Source organism: Impatiens glandulifera, chromosome 5 (genome assembly GCF_907164915.1).
Source record: "Impatiens glandulifera chromosome 5, dImpGla2.1, whole genome shotgun sequence".
NCBI classification, from domain to species: domain Eukaryota; kingdom Viridiplantae; phylum Streptophyta; class Magnoliopsida; order Ericales; family Balsaminaceae; genus Impatiens; species Impatiens glandulifera.
The window spans coordinates 26397784-26420044 of NC_061866.1; the positions used below are offsets into that span (position 1 = coordinate 26397784).

Here is a 22261-nt window from a genome sequence, read left to right on the forward strand (position 1 = left end):
CTTATCAATTTCTCCCTTTTTAATTATTTTATTTAAAATATTCAAAACCATGTAAGAAGTAAATTGTAGGTCGTTTCCAAAAGTACTTTATATATATACATATAAATAAGAAATATTATAAACTTGACATAAAGAATGGATAATTAAAAGTCTATTCCCTATTCTTGTTGTCCTTAGGCATATATCTCTTGAGGCATTCAGCCATCACTCCCTTTCCCGGATTGCAAGGATCGATGCCAAGTCCGGAGGAAGATGCTTGACCGCCCGAGGTGCCGGTGATTGGTGAAGCCTATGAAGGGACCGATCTGAGTGGAAGCACATTAACGCACCGCGCTCTTTTTATTAGCGGTACAGCCTCTTCATCAACCTCTACAACTTCTGGTGAATCCGGGTTGATTGGAGGAGCATTGATCGGTTCAGCAATATCAGCCAATAGTTGTTGAGTCCGTTTAGCCGTTGTCTTCTTGGTTGCCTTTCTTTTTCTAGTGACCGGTCCGGTTGAGGGAGCATCCGTATTGGGTAGTTGATTTCTATCTTCTATGTCCTCGACTATCAACTGTTGTTGGATTAGCCGAGCCACGTCCTCATTCGCTTGTACCGCTTGTTCCGATGCGGCATTTTCTACTACCTGAACGTGTTGGGCCAGGGTCGCATCCGCCTGTTCCCTTTCCTTCTGTATCCGCATATTCTCATTCTCAACTTCTTGGATCTTTTGAGCCGCGATCTCATTCGCTTTCTCAAGCGCTTCGTCGGCCGCTAGCTTGGCCGCAATCATTTCCGCCAGCTGTTTGGAGACCGCTTATAATGATGCTTCGGTCAGAGCATGCTTTCCTTCAAGCGCTATCATTCGTTGATGTATATAGAACTGGCCTAGATACCGGATTGATAATGACCCTCTTCAAGAAATGCTAACATTTGATTGTGACTCTCTTCAAGAGTCGTTATCCTCTGATTTGTTGAACCGAGCCGCTGATTAGCTGGTCGGTTAGACCGTAATTCTCTTCAACGGTTGTAAGCTGTTGGATCGCCGAGTTGAGCATTTCACCGGTAAACTCAATCAATCGGTTGGATTTCTTCGCCCTTTCTTTCATTTTAGTCTGCCACGGGATGATGGCATCTTGACAAAATTCCTCCATATATCCCTTGACGTGGTCCTCGGTCAATACAGGCGCCGGTGATTTATCGGTTTATGGAGACCCGGGCCAATTGGTGAGCAGATTACTTGTTTCAGTTTCAATTCTGTTGACCGTGGATTCCGGTGGAGGAGGGGCATTCTCGGCCTCTTCTGGATTGGGACCGCCATTGGATTTGAATCTTTCATCATCTTCAGGATGAGATCTTGAAAAGTGTGAAGCTTCTTGATGACCGACTTCCGATTCCAACCGCGTCATCTCATCGGTCAGTTCTTGTTCCTTAGCCGTTAACATCTCCAGCACTATTGCATCGAGCTGGTTTTTCTCCTTTTCAGGGACATTCTGTTCATGAAGGTGAAGGATGTGGCCGGTGATTTCTTTTAACCGGGCGTGCGTTTCAACCATCCTTCCTCTTCTAAGAGCGGTAACAACGCTCTTTGTTTTTGTCAGTTCGAACACCGACCTCTCTATTTCCACCAATTTTTTTCCATTTTTGATGAGCGGGACACTCCGGTAACATGTCAGCATAACCGATTTCCTCTCGTTGGAGAGCCCACTGATAGTAAACATCGCTCACAACATGAGCCTGCTTGAAAAGTTGCTCTATTATTTTGGAGACAAGTCCTTCTCCCAATTGTTGAATGTCGTCGTCCGCGGTTTCGTGTGCCTCCGGTTGTCTGGCTGGACCAGATTCATCATTAAGATTTGTGGTCGGATTTTCTCTATCGACGACCTTCCTTTTTCCTTTGTCTAACCGATTTTGCTCGGTGTCGTTGGAGTTGGTGCGGCTGGAACTAGATGCGGAGTCCTCTGGATTTGGAGTATCAGTTTGAATATTGCCGACCCGGATGTATGGGGAACCGCTTTGCTCCCGGATTGCTCTGCCTCCGGAGCCTTCTTCTTAGGCTGCGATTTCTTGGGGCGAGTGGATAATTGTTTAGCGGTTGAGGCCTTCGCTCTGCTCGGTCGAACCGTTGTTCTCAGAAAGTGGGTATATCTTATTATCTCGCTGGAAGGTATAAGAACACCCAGGCCGGTTTCGATATTGGAGTGGTGCATCAGATTGCCGAGCGGAACAGTATATCCCCGAGAACATTTTGAGGTTGGATATACCATCTCACACAGGTTGGAGAAAACAACCTTGGCCCAGTCGATTTTAATACCTCTAACTAAACCGGCCAACATCTCAATCTTCGAGCTTGTTAGGCTGTCGTAGTTACCTCATCTTCCTTGGACCGACTTTGAGATAATTTCGCAAAGTGACCTGTATTCCGGTTTTAGGTCTATTTTCTTACCGGACACCACTATCGGTTGGTTAGTGTCCGATACAGCACAGCGAACCGCAAGAAGTTCGTCCTCGTTCGTGTCCACGGTGAAGTCACTCCCTTCTGTCGATAGGCGGAGAGCTTCAGCAACCGGTTCTTTTGTAACCTTAAAAGGTTTTCCACCGAACGTTGTGGATATAGTGTCTTCATTGAGTACGGCGGTTTGGAAGAACTCTGTGACCGCGTCTTGATACATGACGAACGGTACATTCGGAAAATGTTCCAGACCTGAGGCAGATATGAGTTCCAGCACTTGTTTAGCCTCCGTCGAACCGTTGGTTCAAATTTCTTCGAAGTCCACTTGGAAAATGTAGTTAAAGAGTGCAGAATCGCGACCCATTTTGTTTAGAGAGATCGGGAGTTGGAAAGATTGAAAGTTTGAGGATTAAGTGATAGCTAGAGAGAGAAAGCAGATTCACGGAAGAGGAAAATAAAAAGACAAGTGATGGTATTTATAGGCAGCGGCCTGGATTGTGAACCGACGCGAGCCGTCACATCAAGAAAAGGCGCCAAGTTTCCCTCCAAAACGAGTTGGCGGTAAACCTTTGGTCGACAATCTTTTGGCGGGAGACCTTTTGGCGGGAGTTAATTAAGGCGGTAAACAATTTAAGCGGTAAACCATTTAACCAATAATTGATGAAGCGGTAAGCAATTTGACCGGTTGAGAATTTAAACCGATAATTGATCTTTATAATTTAAATTGATATTTGATTAATGATGAAACAGTTATGATAATGATAGAAACCTATATGAAAATCGGTTTGGAATACACATACAAAGTGTAAATTAAAGAGTAGTCATCCTAGAAATTTTGTCTTCCACCGCTTCTTTGGTGAAGACATTTGAAGGATTCACCAGTGCACCCGGTCCAAGGTTTGGAACGAAGGCCCGAATGACCCGGCTCAAATGAGGAGCATAGCCGGACTGTTTCTTTGTTTCGACCATAGTCTTCAGGTTGTTAAAAATGACCGATGCCCAGTTGATGGGGGTTGAGCTGCAGATATAGGTCATCATGTCAAAGGATTTCCTGGAGTAATTTTGATTGGGGGACTGGCAGATGATCGACCGGTTAACGATCTCATGCAAGAGTTGAATGTGAGGAGCAAGTTGGGCTTTAAGAACGTGATTTTGAACTGGTATGTCGGAAGCGGAGAACAGTTCAACATAGTCATCAAATGTACTGTCCACCCGTGGTGGAAAGTCCGAAAACCCTTCGGTTGGGAGGTTGAACATCCCGGCAAATCGGTTTTCCGGGAGAACGATGACACTGGTTCTCATAGTGGAGACAATGACACTGTTATGCATATGTGCGTTGGAGAAGAACTCCAGTACTTCTGGAAGAAAGATAGGTCCAGATTCCTCTAGGAAATCACAGAGGTCGGTGTCAACCAGAGATTCAAAGATTTCTTCCCTTATTTCAACATAATCAAAGTATAGCACTGAATCAAAGTCGATGCACAAATAGTTTCAGAGGATGGGGTGAGACATTTTTCAGATTTGCTAAGAGAGGTAGAGAGTTAAGATATGTAGAATGTTGTCTTGAAGTGTATTGGAATGAGAGGGAGAGGTTTCTTAAATAGATTTCAAATGAGAGGTAACGTAGGAGCATTTAATATTTAGATTCTGTTTTGTCTCATTAATGCTTTAGAATATTTATGTTTTCAAAACGTCTTGGGAAGTGGTACTTTTTGACCGGTTACGGAGACCGAGGTTGAGAATCTGGTTGGAAACCAACTAAGTTTGTGTAGTTTCCCATGCAATTAAAATTCAAAAGTACTAGAATTTCATTAAGTAAAAAGGTGAATTATAATAGACCGAAAGGAGACATAACCGATTAAGATAGAAATACAACCGGTGCGTGAAGCAAAATGACCGGTTGTCCGAAAGAGTGATTCTTTAATGGCCGAAGGAGGTGAGGTTTCTCTGATTTTTCTTCCATGCTTTCTCAAACCGCTCATAGAAAGAATCTGTGGAATCCTTGGTCAAAACCTGGGATTGGTTCAGCCCTTCTCTTGGACAGAGCGGAACCTCGAGTTCGATGAGTAGAGAGATGATTTGAGGAATGAAACCGGTGTGTCGGGTATTGATCATCCAGATTAGGTTGTCAAACAACAACCTAGACCAGTTTACCGGAGTATCGGTAGTTATGGCGATCATGATGTCAAAGATCGTGGTATAGTAGGTATTGGTAACATCCTTTTCCAGGATGGCCTTACTAATGATATCGTTGAGGAACTGATATTCGGCCCTCAACGATGATCGTGCACCGTGATCATCGACCAGAGAGTTGGAACGAGAAAATCCCAGAGATATTTCGGCTTTCTGTTCAGCCGAAACGGTCAGATCTGTAAGACCTTCTTTGGAAATGTCGAAGCACCGAGTGAAGTCTCGCTCGGTGAAGTCGAAAACCGTTCCTCTTACCCTTGACTGGATAAGAGTGTAAAAGAATGGAGTGCCTCGAAAAACTCTGGCATTATGGAAGAATTCGATCACGGTTTCAGGAAATATGATATGTTTGTCATCTAGGAAAGACCGAAGACCGATACTTTCCAAAGACTTTATCATTTTGAAAATTTCGTAGTGATTTGACCCTTGTGCTGAGTCAAAATCAACTTGAAGAATGTTCTGGAACTGAGACATTTTTGCCTTAGTGAGATGAGAGGTTGAGGTTGTGAATATTTGTTTGATATTCATCTAACTTATATATTAGTTGAGGGGTGATATAGGTGAGTAGTATTATCCAGAGGGTAGCAGATAATTTAGTTTATTAACCATAAGATAAAATATCTTGCATGAATTAGGTATATTTGCAGCCTAAAGATGTGAGTCATAGGCCTGGACAGTGAAAGATATCATATCTTCACGTCTTTTGAGGCATGACTGTTTTGTTTTGAAAAGGTATCTTTTCAGAACAGATACGTCCAAACACAGATAGTTATTCCATTTTTGTTGGGAAGCCAAATATTCCAAAATATATTATATTCAAACCGGTTGGTTTTCAGTCATTGGTCCCGATGTAGTTAATTAGTGTAGGTACTAAGTAACTGGTCGGTTTACTGTAACTGATAGATAAAGCGGTTCTTCAATAAATACGATGGTGAATTCGGTTTCCGACATTTTAGGAAGAACTGTCGGTTTTGTCTGTCCGAACCGATTTTTCGCATTATAGGTTAAAGGTTTTAAGAAATAAGTTGATTTATATCGGTTAGACCGAGAATGTTTCTAAAAAAGAAAACTTAGCTTCCTACAAGGGCTTTTTGAAGATATCGGCTACTTGTTGATCAGTTGATACGTATTCCAACCGGATATTCTTCTGCATGACATGTTCCCGGATGAAATGATGCCTTATGTCGATGTGCTTGGTTCTAGAGTATAAAATCGGATTGTATGTGATTGCTATGGCACTTGTGTTGTCACAGAAAATTGGAGATTCTTCGGCGATGACGCTAAAGTCCTTTAGTTGTTGTTGAATCCATAGAAGTTGTGAACAACAATTTCCGACTGCCAGATATTCAGCTTCTACGGTTGATGTAGCAACCGACGTTTTCTTCTTGCTGTGCCATGAAACAAGCCGATCACCTAAGAATTGGTATATTCCGATGGTACTTTTTCTATCAACTTTACATCCTACATAGTCTGCATCAGAATAGCTTGTGAGGTTAAAAGATGAGTCCTTTGGATACCACAATCCGACTTCAGGAGTTCCCTTTAGATATTTCAGGATTCGTTTAGCGACTGTATAGTGAGACTGTTTGGGATTAGCCTGGAATCTTCCACATACTCCGACCGCAAATAATATGTCCGGTCTACTTGTTGTCAGGTACAGAAGTGAACTGATGATTCCACGATAGACTGTTAGGTCTACTCCCTGACCGTCATCATCTTTATCCAGCTTGATTGATGAGCTCATTGGAGTGGCGGCAGAGAAACATGTGTCCATCCCGAATTTCTTTAGAAGTTCCTTTGTATATTTGGGCTGACTGATGAAAGTTCCTCCTTCAAGTTGTTTAACCTTAAGACCTAGGAAGAAGCTTAATTCTCCCATTATACTCATTTCAAATTTGTTAGTCATCAGGGTTGAGAATTTATCACACAGCTTAGGATCGGTTGATCCGAAAATGATATCATATATATATATTTGAACAAGTAGAATGTGTCCTTTTTTCTCAAATTTAAATAGGGTTTTATCTACTGAACCTATGGTGAAGTCATGATGTATCAGAAATGCGGTTAGTGTATCATACCATGCTCTAGGAGCTTGTTTTAAACCGTAAAGAGCTTTATTTAGATGATATACATGATTAGTCAGGTCAGTATTTTTAAAACCGGGTGGTTGTTCAACGTATACTTCTTCACGTAGGTCACCATTTAAAAAAGCACTTTTAACATTCATTTGGAAAACTTTAAAATTTTTGAAAGCAGCATAGGCCAAAAAAATTCTAATGGCTTCAATTCTAGCTACAAGAGCAAATGATTCTTCAAAATCAATGCCTTTTTCCTGTTTGTATCCTTGTGCCACTAATCTAGCTTTGTTCTTCGTAACCAAACCGTCTTCATTGACTTTATTTCTGAATACCCATATTGTTCCTATGACCGGTTGATCTTTCGGTCTGGGAACTAGATACCAGACTTTATTACTCTCAAACTGGTTTAACTCTTCTTTCATTGCTAAGATCCAATCCGGATCTACCAATGCTTCATCCACCTTTTTCGGCTCAATTTGGGATATGAAAGCGGAATTAAAGTATTCCTCCAGTTTTTGTCGCCTAGTTTGGATGGGTTTTGAAGAGTCACCTATAATAAGCTCAGGAGGATGGTTTGTGTTCCTTTTGAGATTCGGTTCATGAGTGTCTACCAAATTGCTGTTTGTTTGATCAAGACTAAACATATCGGTAGGTTGAACAATAGTGTCAGACCGGCCGATTTCCTCAGTTTGAACCGAGGTGTCAGCTTCCTGCTGTGTGGCAGCTTGATCCGGCTGGGTTTTAACAACACTCATTTTGGTCATGAACAAACCGTCTGTAAACCGGAATCTCATCTTCACTATTAGAATGGATATTATTATTTTCCAATCTGTTGTGTAGATCAAAGGATGATGCGGTATTACTTTCAACCAATTCAACGAATACAAATTGAAGAGATTCTTCCACGGTTAAAGTTCTAGTATTATATACTCTATATGCTTTACTAACCGCTAAGTATCCTAGCATTATCCCAATATCAGATTTTGCATCAAAAGCAGATAAGTAGTTTTTGCCATTAATGTGAATGTAACATTTAAAACCGAAAATCTTAAGATACCGAATGTTAGGAGTTCTATCAAAATACACTTCGTACGGTATTTTATTGTGAAATTTGTTGATCAAAGACCGGTTTTGTGTATAACATGCAGTACTGATAGCTTCAGCCCAGAATTTTTGAGCAACACCTGAGTCGGCTATCATAGACCTTGCGACTTCCTTGAGAGTTCGGTTTCTTCTCTCAACCAGGCCGTTTTGTTGAGGAGTTCTAATACTGGACAACTCGTGTCTAATACCGGATTCATCAAGAAATGCATTTAGAGTACTATTTGTAAATTCGGTTCCTCTATCACTTCTAATGTTATTTATACGTGTTGATTTTTCATTTTGTAAACGCTTAAGCAGTATAATTAAATTGGATGCGGTTTCACGTTTAGATGCCAAAAATGTGACCCATGTATACCTAGAGTAATCATCAATAACAACCATAGTATAAAGCATACCACCTAGGCTGATGACCTTAATTGGTTTAAATAAATCCATGTGAAGAAGATCTAAGCATCGATTAGACTGAATGTGTCCTTTACTCTTAAAGGTTGATTTAGTTTGTTTACCCATTTGACATGCTGAACATACCTTATCCCTATTAAATATTATATCAGGAATTCCTTCAACTAGCTTTTTACCGCGGATATAGTTTAAGGTTTTGAGGTTTAGATGGTTTAGTCTTTTATGTCATAGCCAGGTTTGATCAGTTTTAGCTACCATGCAAATAGGATGCTCCACTTCATTTTTCTAGTCTACCTTGTATATGTTTCTTAACCTATTTTCGGTTAGTAGTGTGCTACCCTGAGAGTTTTTAACTAAGCATTCATGTCTAAGAAATTCTACAGTATATCCAGCATCACACATCTGACTAATACTTAGCAAGTTAAAATGTAGATTTTCAACTAAAAGTACATTGTCAATTGTTAAATTACCATGGACAATCTTACCCTTGCCCACAGTTCTACCTCTTGAGTTGTCACCAAAGACTATCATTGCACCGGTTTCTATTTTGATGTCGGTCAGAAGGTTGTTGTTTCCAGTCATGTGTCTCGAGCAACCGCTGTCCAGGTACCACTCAGAGTTTCCTAGCCGTTTCTTCATAACCTGTAATATGCACATATTTACAACTATTTGGTACCCACATTTACTTGGGTCCACAATTGATTAGTCCCTTGGGTATCAGACTTTAATAAGTCGGATAACTTTCCTAGTTATGGTTCTAACTAATTTTCCTATGCTTGGCTGGACATCTTTATGTTGTCCTAAGAGTGCGTTATTGTGTAGTGGCTTTTGGTTTATTCTATGTGGTCGCGGATCGGTTTGTTTACCTTTTGGCCGGTTGGCTTTCCTTCTCTCAGGATGAAGCCATTTTCCGAGTCTCTTGGACTTACATATATTAATTCTTCTTCCGGTTTTAAGTCACTTTGTTCCTCATTGTCGGTTGAAGAGCTCTTGACAAATCTTACAAAGGGAAGATTGTCTTTTGTGAGTTTCATCTCGTTGGAACGGTTCGGTTGGCGGATCTATTGTTTTTGTATCCAAGAACAAATTTGCATTTGGGGTGTCTTTGATATTTAGACAGCTGGTTTACTGCTTCACTAGATATTTTCCATGCGGCTATTTGATACCTGGTTCGTGCATCTTCCTCTTCGGTCAACTTTTGAACTGACTCCTTGAGCTGTTCAGTCTTAGAGGATAGTTCAGGTGCTGCCTCGATTTCTAAGATTTCATTAGGTTGAATACTATCGGTTTCAGGTTCGGACTGGGGTGGTGCTATGGGGTCGGTTCTAAAGTTGAGTCGGGTTGGTACTAACGTTAATAGATTCTTGTACTCTACTACCATATCATTTAGTGCATTAACTAAATCATCTTTAGTAAATTATTCACAAGAAAAATCAAATACCTGTTCTTCGTTTGCCATGAGACAAGAGAGTTCATCATCGCTGTCACTGTGAGCCCATAGACTTCCTCCATCATCGGCTATCAGTGCTTTCTGAATTTCCCTTCCTTCACCAGTTTGTGAGTAGTTGTTTCTTTGGTTCTGATCATCCGGTTTCCGGTCATCCCGTCTTGGTTTTCTGCATTCCCACCTGAAATGTCCCAAACAATTGCAATTATAACATCTAACATTAGATTTATCACCGTAGTTATAGTTGTTGTTTGTCGGTTGACTTTTCTTCATGAATCTGTCAAAATTTTGTGCAAGCATTGCCATTGCATCCTTAGTGAATTGTTAAGAGGATTTGATCGGTGCAGTAGCTACAGGTTCTATAGATGTGACTAGTGCCTTAGTAGCGGTTGAGGTTGATGCTTCATCTTCGATCTTGGATCTCATTTCAAACTCATATGCTTTCAGATCTTCGAATACATCGTGTAACTTCATCTTGTTTAGGCAGTTTGATTCTCTCATCACCATCGTCTTTATATCCCATGCACTCGGAAGAGATCTTAAAGCTTTGATGATTGTTTCCTTATTATCATACTTCTTTCCAAGAGATGATAGCTCATTTATCACATTTGTAAACCGGTCACTATACTCCCTCATGGTTTCTCCTGGCTTCATCTTGATGTTTTCAAACTTCTGGGTAGCCACCATTATCTTGTTTTCCTTGGTTCTTTCATTTCCCTCATGAAGTTGAATCACTGTTTCCCATACTTCCTTTGAGGTTTTGCAATCTCTGACCTTACAGAAGGTATTTCTGTCCAAACCTTTGAAGATATGGCTTTTGGCGTGATTATCCAGGTTGTTTCTCCTCTTATCCTCATCTGTCCAATCCTTTCTGTCTTTATCAATCTTTATAGGTCCTTCAGACAGGATGAACGGCATCTCATCATCCATAGTGATTAGGTGCAAGTGCATGCATATCTTCCAGTTGGCGAAATCATCACCTTCTAGCATTGGAGGCTTCTCGAAAGTCATTCTTGCTTGCTTGCTTGCTTCGGGTTGCTTGAGTATTGAAACTAACTGCTTTGATACCAATTGTTAGGATCTAGGTCGGGGGTGGGGAACCGGGGTCTGGTCGGTTTACTCTTTCTGACAAAACTCAACGGTTGGTGTTTAATCCAGTTAGAGATTAACACTGGGTTTCAATACTACACAGGCTGTCACAAACCCTTGAACCGGGTTCAAGTGCAGAAGTGGTTTGTTTCAGACTGAAGCAACGCACACATGATGAATAGAGATAGGTTTTGGAGAATATCGGTTTGGAGTTTAGGAGGTCGGTTTAAGGTTTAGTGAATCGGTTAGAGTGATATAAGTCGGTTAGAACAGTACAAGTCGGTTAGAAAGTAGAACCGGCAGAAAGTAAAGAACAAGACATAGGTTTTTATGGATGTTCGGAGATAAAACTCCAACGTCACCCCTTCTTCTCGAAACCGCAAGAAGGATATTCACTAAGGAATACACAAACACAATACACGATCGAGACTTATTTACTGCTCGATAAACACTCGTACAATTCTCACAGAAATTGTAATCACACTTCAAATGCACACTTAAACTTTGAATCTTGTAGAGAGATAAACACAACTTGTAACTTCTTGGTTGTCAGCACTCTTAATTGTTGTGTCTGCGAAATATTGTCACTGCATCTACTCCGGTATAATGAATCTCATTAGAGCCAAGTGTTATGAAATCTGATTTCGATGCACTTGCATCAAAACGCATAAATCATTTTATCATCAAAATCCTAGTAGTCAAACTATTTCAACACTTAGTCAAAATAATTTGACCCAATAATAACCACTAAATACTTTGAATTGAATACAATTCACTCAGCCAACTAACTCTCTATTAAACAGAACAACCTCTGTTCAACTTACAATGTTCTCACTGCTAAACAGTAATTGAATTTCTCTCTTGATCTTGAAGGATGTAAGAAGTTAATAAGAGCAAGAGTAAGATTATGAATCGAGTGTTCGTAAGTTCTCTCTGTTCAAGTAAGTAATTCAGTTATCAAATCAGCTAGTCATTCGTCTGTTGTCCTTGAGCATATACTTGTAATAGAAGGACTCCAACGATCGAATCTTCTTTGTGGACACATGGAATGTGTCCGTTGGATGGCCTCCCATAGTTCCAGAGTACAGCAGACTCTGAGCAATTGGATTGTGGCCGTACCGAACTGGTAGTGCGTCGAATATCCTCTGATATTCTCTTGTTCTGAACGTACAGTTGGAAGGATATTTACAAACGTGGCATTCGTTCATTTGATATAATTAGATGGCTTGACAGACTGCACGGAAATGAGTGGAGCATGAGTAATAAACAACTAGTTGATTGTGGTTAAACATAAGCTTTATTCAGACGACTGCTAAAGCAAGACATTAGACGTGCTACTTTAGACCGCGTCTAAAGGAGTTAGACATCCTCGTCTAACTACGTTTCCCTTTAGACCCCATCTAAGGGAGTTAGATAACCTCTTCTAACTACGCATTCTTTTAGACCGCGTTTAAAGAAGTTAGACGACCACGTCTAAAGGAGTTAAACGACCACATCTAACTACATTTTCCTTTAGACCTCATCTAAAGGAGTTAGACGTCCTCGTCTAACTACGTTTCCCTTTAAACTCATTTAAAGGAGTTAGACGTCCTCGTCTAACTACGTTTCCATTTAGATCTCGTCTAAAGGAGTTAGACGACCTCGTCTAACTATCCATCCCTTTAGACCTCGTCTAAAGGAGTTAGACGTCCTCGTCTAAAGGAGTTAGACGTCCTCGTCTAACTACGTTTCCCTTTAGACCTCGTCTAAAGGAGTTAGTTGACCTCGTCTAAAGGAGTTACATGTCCTCGTCTAACTACGTTTCCCTTTAGACCTCGTCTAAAAGAGTTAGACGTCCTTGTCTAACTACGCTTGACGTCTAAAATAGTCTGATTTAGACCACGTCTAAAGTAGCATAGTCTTATATATGCACCTACACAAAACAAATAAACTACTTAGCTTTAATCTATTTAAACATCATCAAAATTACGTTGTTAAGATAATGTTCCAGATCATAGCTTTTGTTTATTTTTTTTATTCCAAGTTAATGATTTCTCACTTAATTAAATCTTTTCTTTACTTTGTTTTAATTTTTTTCAACACTATATCATTAGCTAATTATCGTTCAAAAGAGTGTCAAGTAGTCGACAAAATAATCATCATTTATTTTATTGTGATTTTATGTCTTCACTTTTTTCATTGTTAAAATTGTTCGCTTAGTAAGGGTATAAACAGATAATGTTAAAATAAGATTAATCAATTTAGTAGATATAACATAAGTTTTTGATCGTCCACTCTCGATCAATTATTAACACAACTCAACAAGTATAAAACCTTCAAAATATGCACCACATCAAATTTATAATGTATCAATTCATACTTCAAAATAATGATGTCTTCATTTGTAAAATCATCAAGATAATCTTCATTGTAAACTTCAAATACCATCAATTATTTTATTTTATTTAAAAAAAAGTCAAATAGCATCACTATTAAATGAGTTGATTTTTTTTTAAAGCAAATGAGGCTAAAATGATAGCTTTACATGATTGTACATTCATTCAAATCTACATAAAATTAGTCATAAACATTATATACATAATTAAGTTTTGATTATTTAAATTAAAAATATGAAAATTACATAAAAAAAAATAGAACAAAAAAAAATATATCAAAAATTTAGATAAAAAAAGTAATTAAAGAACAGAGAATTAGTGAAATAAAAATTAATAAAAATAAAATATAGAATAACTATTTGATTGCAAACTACTCTTAAAAAACAAATTAAAAGGCAAATATGGATTGAACTTGAATGTGTATGTTACGGATGCATGTCTAAATGTGCTTTAATAATTATTAAATCTATAATAGTAAGAAACGTTAAAAAAATGTGAACTATGGTTATTGACTATGAGCTTTGAATGTGTTTTTTTGAAATAGAATGTGCACATCTTCTATCACATTATCTAATTATTATTGTAATACTAAACTATTTAAGTACAACTGATTTATATTGAACCAATCAAACCAAATAATTCAGTTTATGAAACCGTTATATCGAATTACCTAACAGTTTAAGAATTGTGGGAGATTTATCACCCATATAAAAGAGAAATGATTAAGAGAAGAAATTTAGGAGAATAAATGACGTGGTACAATTTGATTGGTCGAAAAAATAACAAATTTTATCACTCTTCTAATCTTTTATCATTTTTTCAATATGGTGACACATCATTCTCTTTCTCAAATTTCCTCCCCTATCACTCCTTTATAGGAGTATATATGATACATAAATATTTCTCTCAATAATTAAGTTTTCGACCATTAAACTAAAATATACCTATTATTTATTTATATACGAAAAAACATAATATAAAATGGTAAAGTCTAAAATTAAAAAAAAAAAAGTAAAACAAAAAGAAATAAAAATTAATTGTCTTAAAGTTTATCACGAGATCAACATGTTTATCCAATGTAACTATATATTTATAATAAATGATAATGACATTATGAAGGTTCCATGACTACATACTTTGGTTGTTAAACGTTCTTCTTCAGGTTCTTTCTTGGGATCTTGTTCTTTTAACCACCTTAATCCATATCTCATAATAACCATCGACGGTCTTTGATATAACCCATTAAATCTTGGTCAAATTTCATAAAATATTTCAAATATTTTCCGCAACAAAAATACAAAAGAAGATGGGAAGTAGTAATTGCCTACTTATAACACATACGACATTGATTGACAATAATCTTGCTCTTCTAGATTAATCTATCTTTAGTTAAAATATCGTTGTGAATGACATTTAAACCTAAAAAAGTGATTTTGGTAAGCATCTTATACTCTCACAATTTTTCACAACAAAGCTTAAATGTTCGATTATATATTATATATATATATATATATATATATATATATATATATATATATGTTTGTTCTTGTTTGAATTTAATTCTAAAATTTCAGATTAACATATATCTCAACAAAAGTTTTTATTGTTTATAATTTAGCAATTCAATCTATTTTTTATTAGTTTTAACCGAATTAGATCAAGAACATATATAAATGTCTATTCATATTCTTAAAATTTTATTAATCTAAATCTCAATAGATCGACATAGATAGGTGATAGGCGATAGACTCTGATACCACTTATTACAATTCTTTAGTCTAAATCTTTTATCCTTAAGTCAATAATAATTATACTCTATGTTAATAAATTGAGATAAACTTGAGTTGTGGAAACATATATGAATCTGAAATGAAGAATAATTCATTAAGTCGTTCTTCGTTGTTTTTTAGATCTTCTCTCGATATTGGATCTCACAGTTCATGATCTGGACCTGGATCGATAATGAATGATGTGGGTGAGGTTTAAGTTTTCCAACCCTCTATCGATAGATCTAGAGCTTTCTTGAGAGATGAACAAACATTTACCTTTCAGTCAGATTAAAAAACGGGACGATAATTGAGTACATCAATTAATTTCTAACATGTCACACTAGCTAGATCTCCAACTAGAAAGGGACGATGATTGAGTACATCAATTGAACCCATCAATTAGTTAATATTCAAAGGATGATAGTCGTTATTCATCCAATTGGCATTGTGATATGCTTGTTTAGAATTTATAATAATGGATAAAGTCATCTATTTAATTAATTAAAATAAGACTCTCAAAATCAAAATTGTACTTAAAATTATTGTTGGATATATTTAAATTTGTAAAATCAACCATTTATTTGAAACTGTAAAATTTAATTTACAAAATTTTAGTTATATATTATTATTATTATTTATATATATATATAATTAAATTTAAAATTAAATAAAAAATTATAATAAAAAACAATACTAACAAAAACTTATAATTATCAAAAGTCATTTATTTAAATAAATAATATTTTTTTAATTTATAAATATAAATTTATTTCCTAAAATTGTATACAATCATAAAATTGAAATAGTTTATAACTCCTAAAATTTTAAAATCATAAATTTAAAATCACAAAAATTTGACTAAAACACAAACTGTTATACTTCTTTAAAATTAAAATTTTTTAAAATTTTAAGAGTTAAATTTATACTTAAAGTCTATTGCATTAGAATAATAATATAATTATTTTGGATTAAAGGATAACGACCTCGCAATTTAAAAAAAAATAGTTGTTTTAAAAAATATCCATAAAATATAAAAAGAAAATTGAGTATTTTAAACACAGATAAACAAATCATGACAGAAAAATATTGAAATGAATCACAATAAAATAATGTGAGTAAAATATAACAATTTTAAGTCCTAGTTTCTACAATTGCTGACGATTTAGAATATTGTCATAAGTCTTCTCATTGCTAGTTGGTTTCATTTGAGGTGTATAGTAATGGTTGCATCATCTTTTTGAGATAGCGAGCATTGTTTCATTGTCTATTAGTATTTTTTTCTAAATATTTTTTTTTCTTTTGTATTCAATGGTCAATACACATTCCTTTATTTACTCTATCCCAACCAAATTAAATTAACAATTTACCCAAACCATCCATTTAAAGTTGATTATGGAATGCCATCCATTAGCGGAACATTGTCCCCAAGTTGAGGACATAAAGAAATTTACTAAGAATAATTAGTTAAGAGGGTCAAAGGCTATTAAAAATTGTTGTTTGAATATAAAAGAGTTTTCTTTGTATGAAACAATGTCTTTTGTTTGATCTCAGAATTAATCCGAGGAGAAAAAATAAATACAATTTTATGTTTCTTCATCATCCTCGATATCTTGATTGAACAAAGAAAAGATCAATAATCTTCTCTCGATTCATTAGTATTATTTTTTAATTTAATTTCATTGATTATCTCAAGGAAGATCTAGCGAGAGAGGGAGAAAAAAATGGCATTTACAGGAACCCTAGATAAATGCAAGGCTTGTGATAAAACTGTGTATTTTGTTGATTTGTTGACTGCTGATGGAGTAACTTATCACAAGTATTGTTTCAAATGTAGCCACTGCAAAGGAACTCTTGTGGTATTTATTCTATTACATTACACTCCATTATATTACACTACTTGTGTTTTATTCGATTTCAAACGATCTAAGCTAAATAATTTTTTTTAGTGTCGTGCTAACTTTTTAAATAAAAATTTGTGATGAATGGGCATATGCAGATGAGCAATTACTCTTCCATGGATGGAGTTCTTTATTGCAAGACTCATTTTGAACAGCTTTTCAAGGAATCAGGCAATTTCAGCAAGAATTTCCAATCATGTTAGACACTATTTGATTTTCTCTCCTTTATATTTTTTTTTTTATAAAAATGTTAGAATTTACTCTTACCTTTTACTTGATCTTGTCTTACTCAACACATCAGCTGGGAAGCCTGAGAGGGAAAATTCACTGGTATATATTTAATTTCTCTCTTTTCTTACTTTGTATTTTTCCTCACCATTATTATGACTTTGTTGAGGTGGGATCTATTAAAAATTGAGTAAATTACACACAAAAAATACAGAAATTGAAAGACAAACTAAAAACAAGAAAATATACGGGGAAAGTGAAGGCGGAGGAACCCTCTGATTTTCTTCACCTTTGCGCAACATCGTAGAACTCTTCCTTGAATATGGTCCAATAAACTATTGGATTGAGTTAGCCACTCTTTCCCCATTGATATCATGATTGCTCATGCTTTCTTTCTTCCAAAAATCTATAATTTGTCATAGCCAAAATCACATAACACATTTGGACTCCTTGTAAATACAAGGCTAATAGGTTATTGTTATAGTTCCTTTAATTGTTACATTGTAGGGTTTGTCATTTGTTTGCATAAGATCGCGAACTAAAGTATGATATTCCCCATAAAATATGAATAAAAGAGGGCGATATTGACATAAAATACGACCATGTTGCATAATTCCTTGTCACTAAAGATTAACATATACAATATTTAAACTTGTCTCAATTGATAATAATTTATTAATCCGATTTCATTTTTATTCAATAGTGATGAGTCCCATAACATTTTGTATTACAGTTATAAGTATTTATCTAAATTGACTTCTAGATGAATACATGTAACATGATTTAAATAGAGAATTCCCTTTCTTTTATGATGTATATTTTGTATGGTGTATTTAATACAATTGTGAAATAATATGCAGACAAAAGCCCACAAGCTCTCATCTTTATTCTCTGGAACCATAGACAAATGTCCAGCATGTGGAAAGATTGTTTATCCACTAGAAAAGGTGAATTGATATTTATATATAATACAATTCATAAAAAAGAAATGTGTATGGATTTTAAACAAAAATAATAATATTAATTAATTAACAGGTAACAATGGAAGGAGAGTCTTTCCACAAATCTTGCTTCAAATGTGCACATGGAGGTTGTCCTCTAACACATTCATCTTATGCTGCTCTTAATGGTGTTCTCTACTGCAAGCACCACTTTGCTCAGCTGTTCATGGAGAAGGGAAGTTACTCTCATGTCCTAGAGGCCACCACTCACCATAGAAGAAGTAGTTCTGTGCCCTCCATTGAGATTGAGAATGATCTCGATGAGCCTATTAAGGAACAACCCCACGACGATCCCGAGAACATCAAACAAGACGACGATGATGAAGACGATAAGAAAAACAATAAAGAAGACGAAGATTAATTAATCCGTTAATTGTTCCTATATAAACAATATTATAATTGGACAAAACTGTGTTTTATTTCTTTGACCCCGAAAAGCTCTTAGCCAAAAGACATTTTTTCTGTCTTGAGGCAGACACATATATATATTATATATACATATAATTTATTTCTTTTTGTTTCTTTTTTCACAAGGTATATATCTTGTCAAATTGAGGCATAATCTATTGTTAATGCCACTTTTTTCTTTTTGTATTTTGATGAAGAGCTCTAGTTTTTGTAATATATATACATTTGGTGTGTTTTGTGGCACCACATCTTATTTTCTTGTCAAAGTTTATTCTACGTGCACTAGCTTGTGGTCAAAATAGTGAGATATCTAGGGTACCCTTTCCCAAGGACCGCTATTCTGAAAGAATGAGAACAATATTTGCAATCTAGGTTAGGGACATATGTGACCGACAATCCACTTAAGGTTATTGTGTTTGTTTGGAATGTTTTAGCAACATGGAGAAATACAAAATAGTTTTTGGTTTCTAGAAGTAATGTAAAGGCTAAATTCACAACTCCATATCACTAAGAATGTGTGAAATAATGTGGATGAAAAGAATCTTAAAATAAATTTGAGTTATACTCAGTTGGAAAGTACGGGTATATTGTTGCAGGATAACATTAATATCAATATCGCTAAAAATTGGTTAGATATTCTTGTCTTTAAATTATAGAAAATATATAAGAGAATGATATTACAAATATATCAAACAAAAGAGAAAATACGAAGAAACAAAATCACCGATTTGAGAAGTTGATACGAGGCATATGTCAAGCAAATTTCCCTTAAAACAGTTTAAATGTCTCCCCTTATGTTAGAGTTTATCTCATATGACTGTCTTCTTTTATAACGAATCTAGTAGTAATTAAGCACTGAAATCACTACATAGTAAACTAAAAAATTACCTAAATCGATCACCGAGTTTCAACACAAATACGACGAGTCAAAAAATTGAAGAAACTCGGTTGAGTGAAGAACTCAAAGAACACTCAAGAAAACAAAGAAAAAATATATTGAATTCTATAGAGATAATGAAATTTGTGAACAAGAAATCTCTATAATAGATGATCATGAATTAGAGAATAAAAAAATTTATATTGCTTAAAATTTAAACCATTAAAAAAAATCATCAATTGATTTAACGGTTGACATTGTTTGCCTCTTCATTTACCTTAACGTTTCCTCTTTATTATGAAGTAATTATTTGTCAAACATAATTAAGGCATTTACAATTCAATACCAACATTACATGGTTTTTCAATTTGTTAATAATATTATTAAATTATTATAACAATTGATAATAATAATAACAAACTCATATAAGCTACACTTCTTTTGAATTTTTATTTCATTTTATATACCCAAATTTTCATTTTCATTCATTAATGAAATTTATGAATTAGTTTAAAATTCTAACAATCTCATACATTAATGGAAATTGAAAGATTTAACCTGGTGAAAAGTTCAACAATTGAATCCTAAATATGATAGGTTGGTGTAACTCTTTGAACCTTCCCTTATGAAAACATATAAATTTACTAACTGATTAGTAGACTTGATGTCCTTGAACTATTCTTTATTTTGTTTAAATGATTACACACTCTTATATAGAATTTTTCGTGATACGTGTCAAACTCTCATGGTTGTGTCCGTTTTGGCCATGAAACACACGCCTAGTTCTATTAGAGGATATATAATTGATCCGCGCCTGGTTCTATTAGAGGATATATAATTGATCCGTGCAATTCTTTCGAAGCGGCCCCATTTCTCCCTCACATAGGTGATTACTTTGCTCACAAAGAATCATTAAAAACGATATGTTTATCATCGTTAAAATATAAATTTCTTTTTTATATAATTAATTCTCAACAATAATTCTCCAACTCAGTAAAATTAGATTGTCCTATTGAACATAGTTCTTGGGGATCTCAAGTCTGTATATGTTGACTTTTTCCTTCTACCAACTTATAGTAGGCTCGTGTCTTAAAAGATTTTTAAACTAACTCTTTATTCAATAATTTGGTTAGTGGACCCACAATGTTATCTTTGACTTACATGGTCAAATTTGATAACTACATTAGAGAGTATAGTCTAATGACATTATGTCTAAGACGTGTATGTCTAGACTTGTCATTGACTCTAATCTTGTCAAATGTCATATTATTATCACAATAATAAGAAATTTCTTTTTACACAATATTGGAATATCTTTTAATAATCATGGATTCATACACTTATCATTTAAACATTCTTTTGTGAAAAATATTGTTTACTTGACTAACTAGTAGACCAAATGTCTTTGAACTATTATGTCTTCGTGTAAACAATTACATATATTACAAAATATTATATATATATATATATTGACACATTTAAAAAATTTATGAGTATAGATTATATTATTTAATCTATCAATCATAATTTCGTTAAAAAAAATTCACCCATATAGTTGCACTTTCAAATGTAACATATTCACTTGTAGACGTAAAGTCTTTCATTATACCTCATTTAGTGCAACTCACATCTTTATTGGATTTAATCATATTTATCATAATTTTCAACGATAAAAATACCGTATAAAGACAAGTATCACTTTCATTGTCTTCATGACATACACAATTATCACATTCATTGACATTGAAGATATTTGTTTTTTAGATTTGTATGAAAATAATGTTGAAATAAAAGACGCGTCTCTTGATTTCTAACCCTCAAATTTGAAATATCAAATTGAGCACCAACTAAACAAATATAAACCAGAAATTTTCTTGTTGTCACGGGCTCAGTCTTTTCACTGACGATCCGTGCGGAACTAGTTACGATCTTCGCAAGAACGAGTAACTAGTCAGCCTTACTCGACGCAACACTCGATGCTTAATAGAATTGACACAAGAATTTTAGAGAGAGTAAACTCTTACAAAGAATAATATTATATCACTTGAATACTTGGTGATTTACAATGTAATACATCAAAGATATTTATAGGACTAATTCTAACTATTACATTAATGACAGTTAAAATGCATGTCCTTGATTAGCGCATCACTAATTGATAATTAAAAGGAATATTCCTAAATTAGTGCATCACTAATTGACACTTATAAGGAATGCACTAAATGATATCAATTGTCACGGGCTCAGTCTTTTCACTGATGACCCGTGCAGTACTAGTTACGATCTTCGCAAGAACGAGTAACTAGTCAGGCTTACTCGATGTAACACTCGACGCTTAATAGAATTGACACAAGAATTTAGAGAGAGAGTAAACTCTTACAAAGAATAATAGTATATCACTTGAATACTTGTTGATTTACAATGTAATACATCAAAGATATTTATAGGACTAATTCTAGCCATTACATTAATGACACACTAATTTAGGGCATTCCTTATAAGTGTAAATTAGTGATGCACTAATCAAGGACATGCCTTTTAACTATCAATTAATGATGCGCTAATCAAGGACATGCCCTTTTAACTGTCAATTAATGATGCATTAATCTGGCACCTGCCTTCCAAATAGAATATTCCTTGCGTTGGATTTAAATGAGCTTAAGCCTCCTCCTCTTCTTGGGCCAGGAAGATTGGGCCATGACATTCTCCCCACTCAATCTGGCTACGTCCTCGTCGCGTCCTCCTTGTAGTCCTAGATGATGTCTCCACATGCGACAAAAGTTTTGAGCGATATGCTAGCTTTCCAACCCGTTTCTTCTCTAAGATAGGGCCTTCGTATTGTCTTACAAGACCCTTGTGAACTTTGGAAAATTGTCTCCCTTGATGGAGGAGAAGTTTTACTATCACTCGGTATTCTCCGAACTCCAAGTGTCTTCTCTTCTTGTCCTCCCATTTCTTCAT

At 35.3% G+C, this 22261-nt stretch overlaps 1 protein-coding gene across 1 annotated transcript; it reads left to right on the top strand.

Moving 5' to 3' along the window:
• Positions 1-16582: 16582 nt before the first annotated feature.
• On the top strand, positions 16583-18376 carry LOC124939143 (LIM domain-containing protein PLIM2c-like). The gene is made up of 5 exons (XM_047479650.1): positions 16583-16744; positions 16885-16984; positions 17088-17116; positions 17875-17961; positions 18050-18376. The coding sequence occupies exons 1-5, from the start codon at positions 16610-16612 to the stop codon at positions 18374-18376; spliced, it is 678 nt and encodes a 225-aa protein (XP_047335606.1). The 5' UTR covers positions 16583-16609.
• The last annotated feature ends 3885 nt before the right edge of the window (positions 18377-22261 follow it).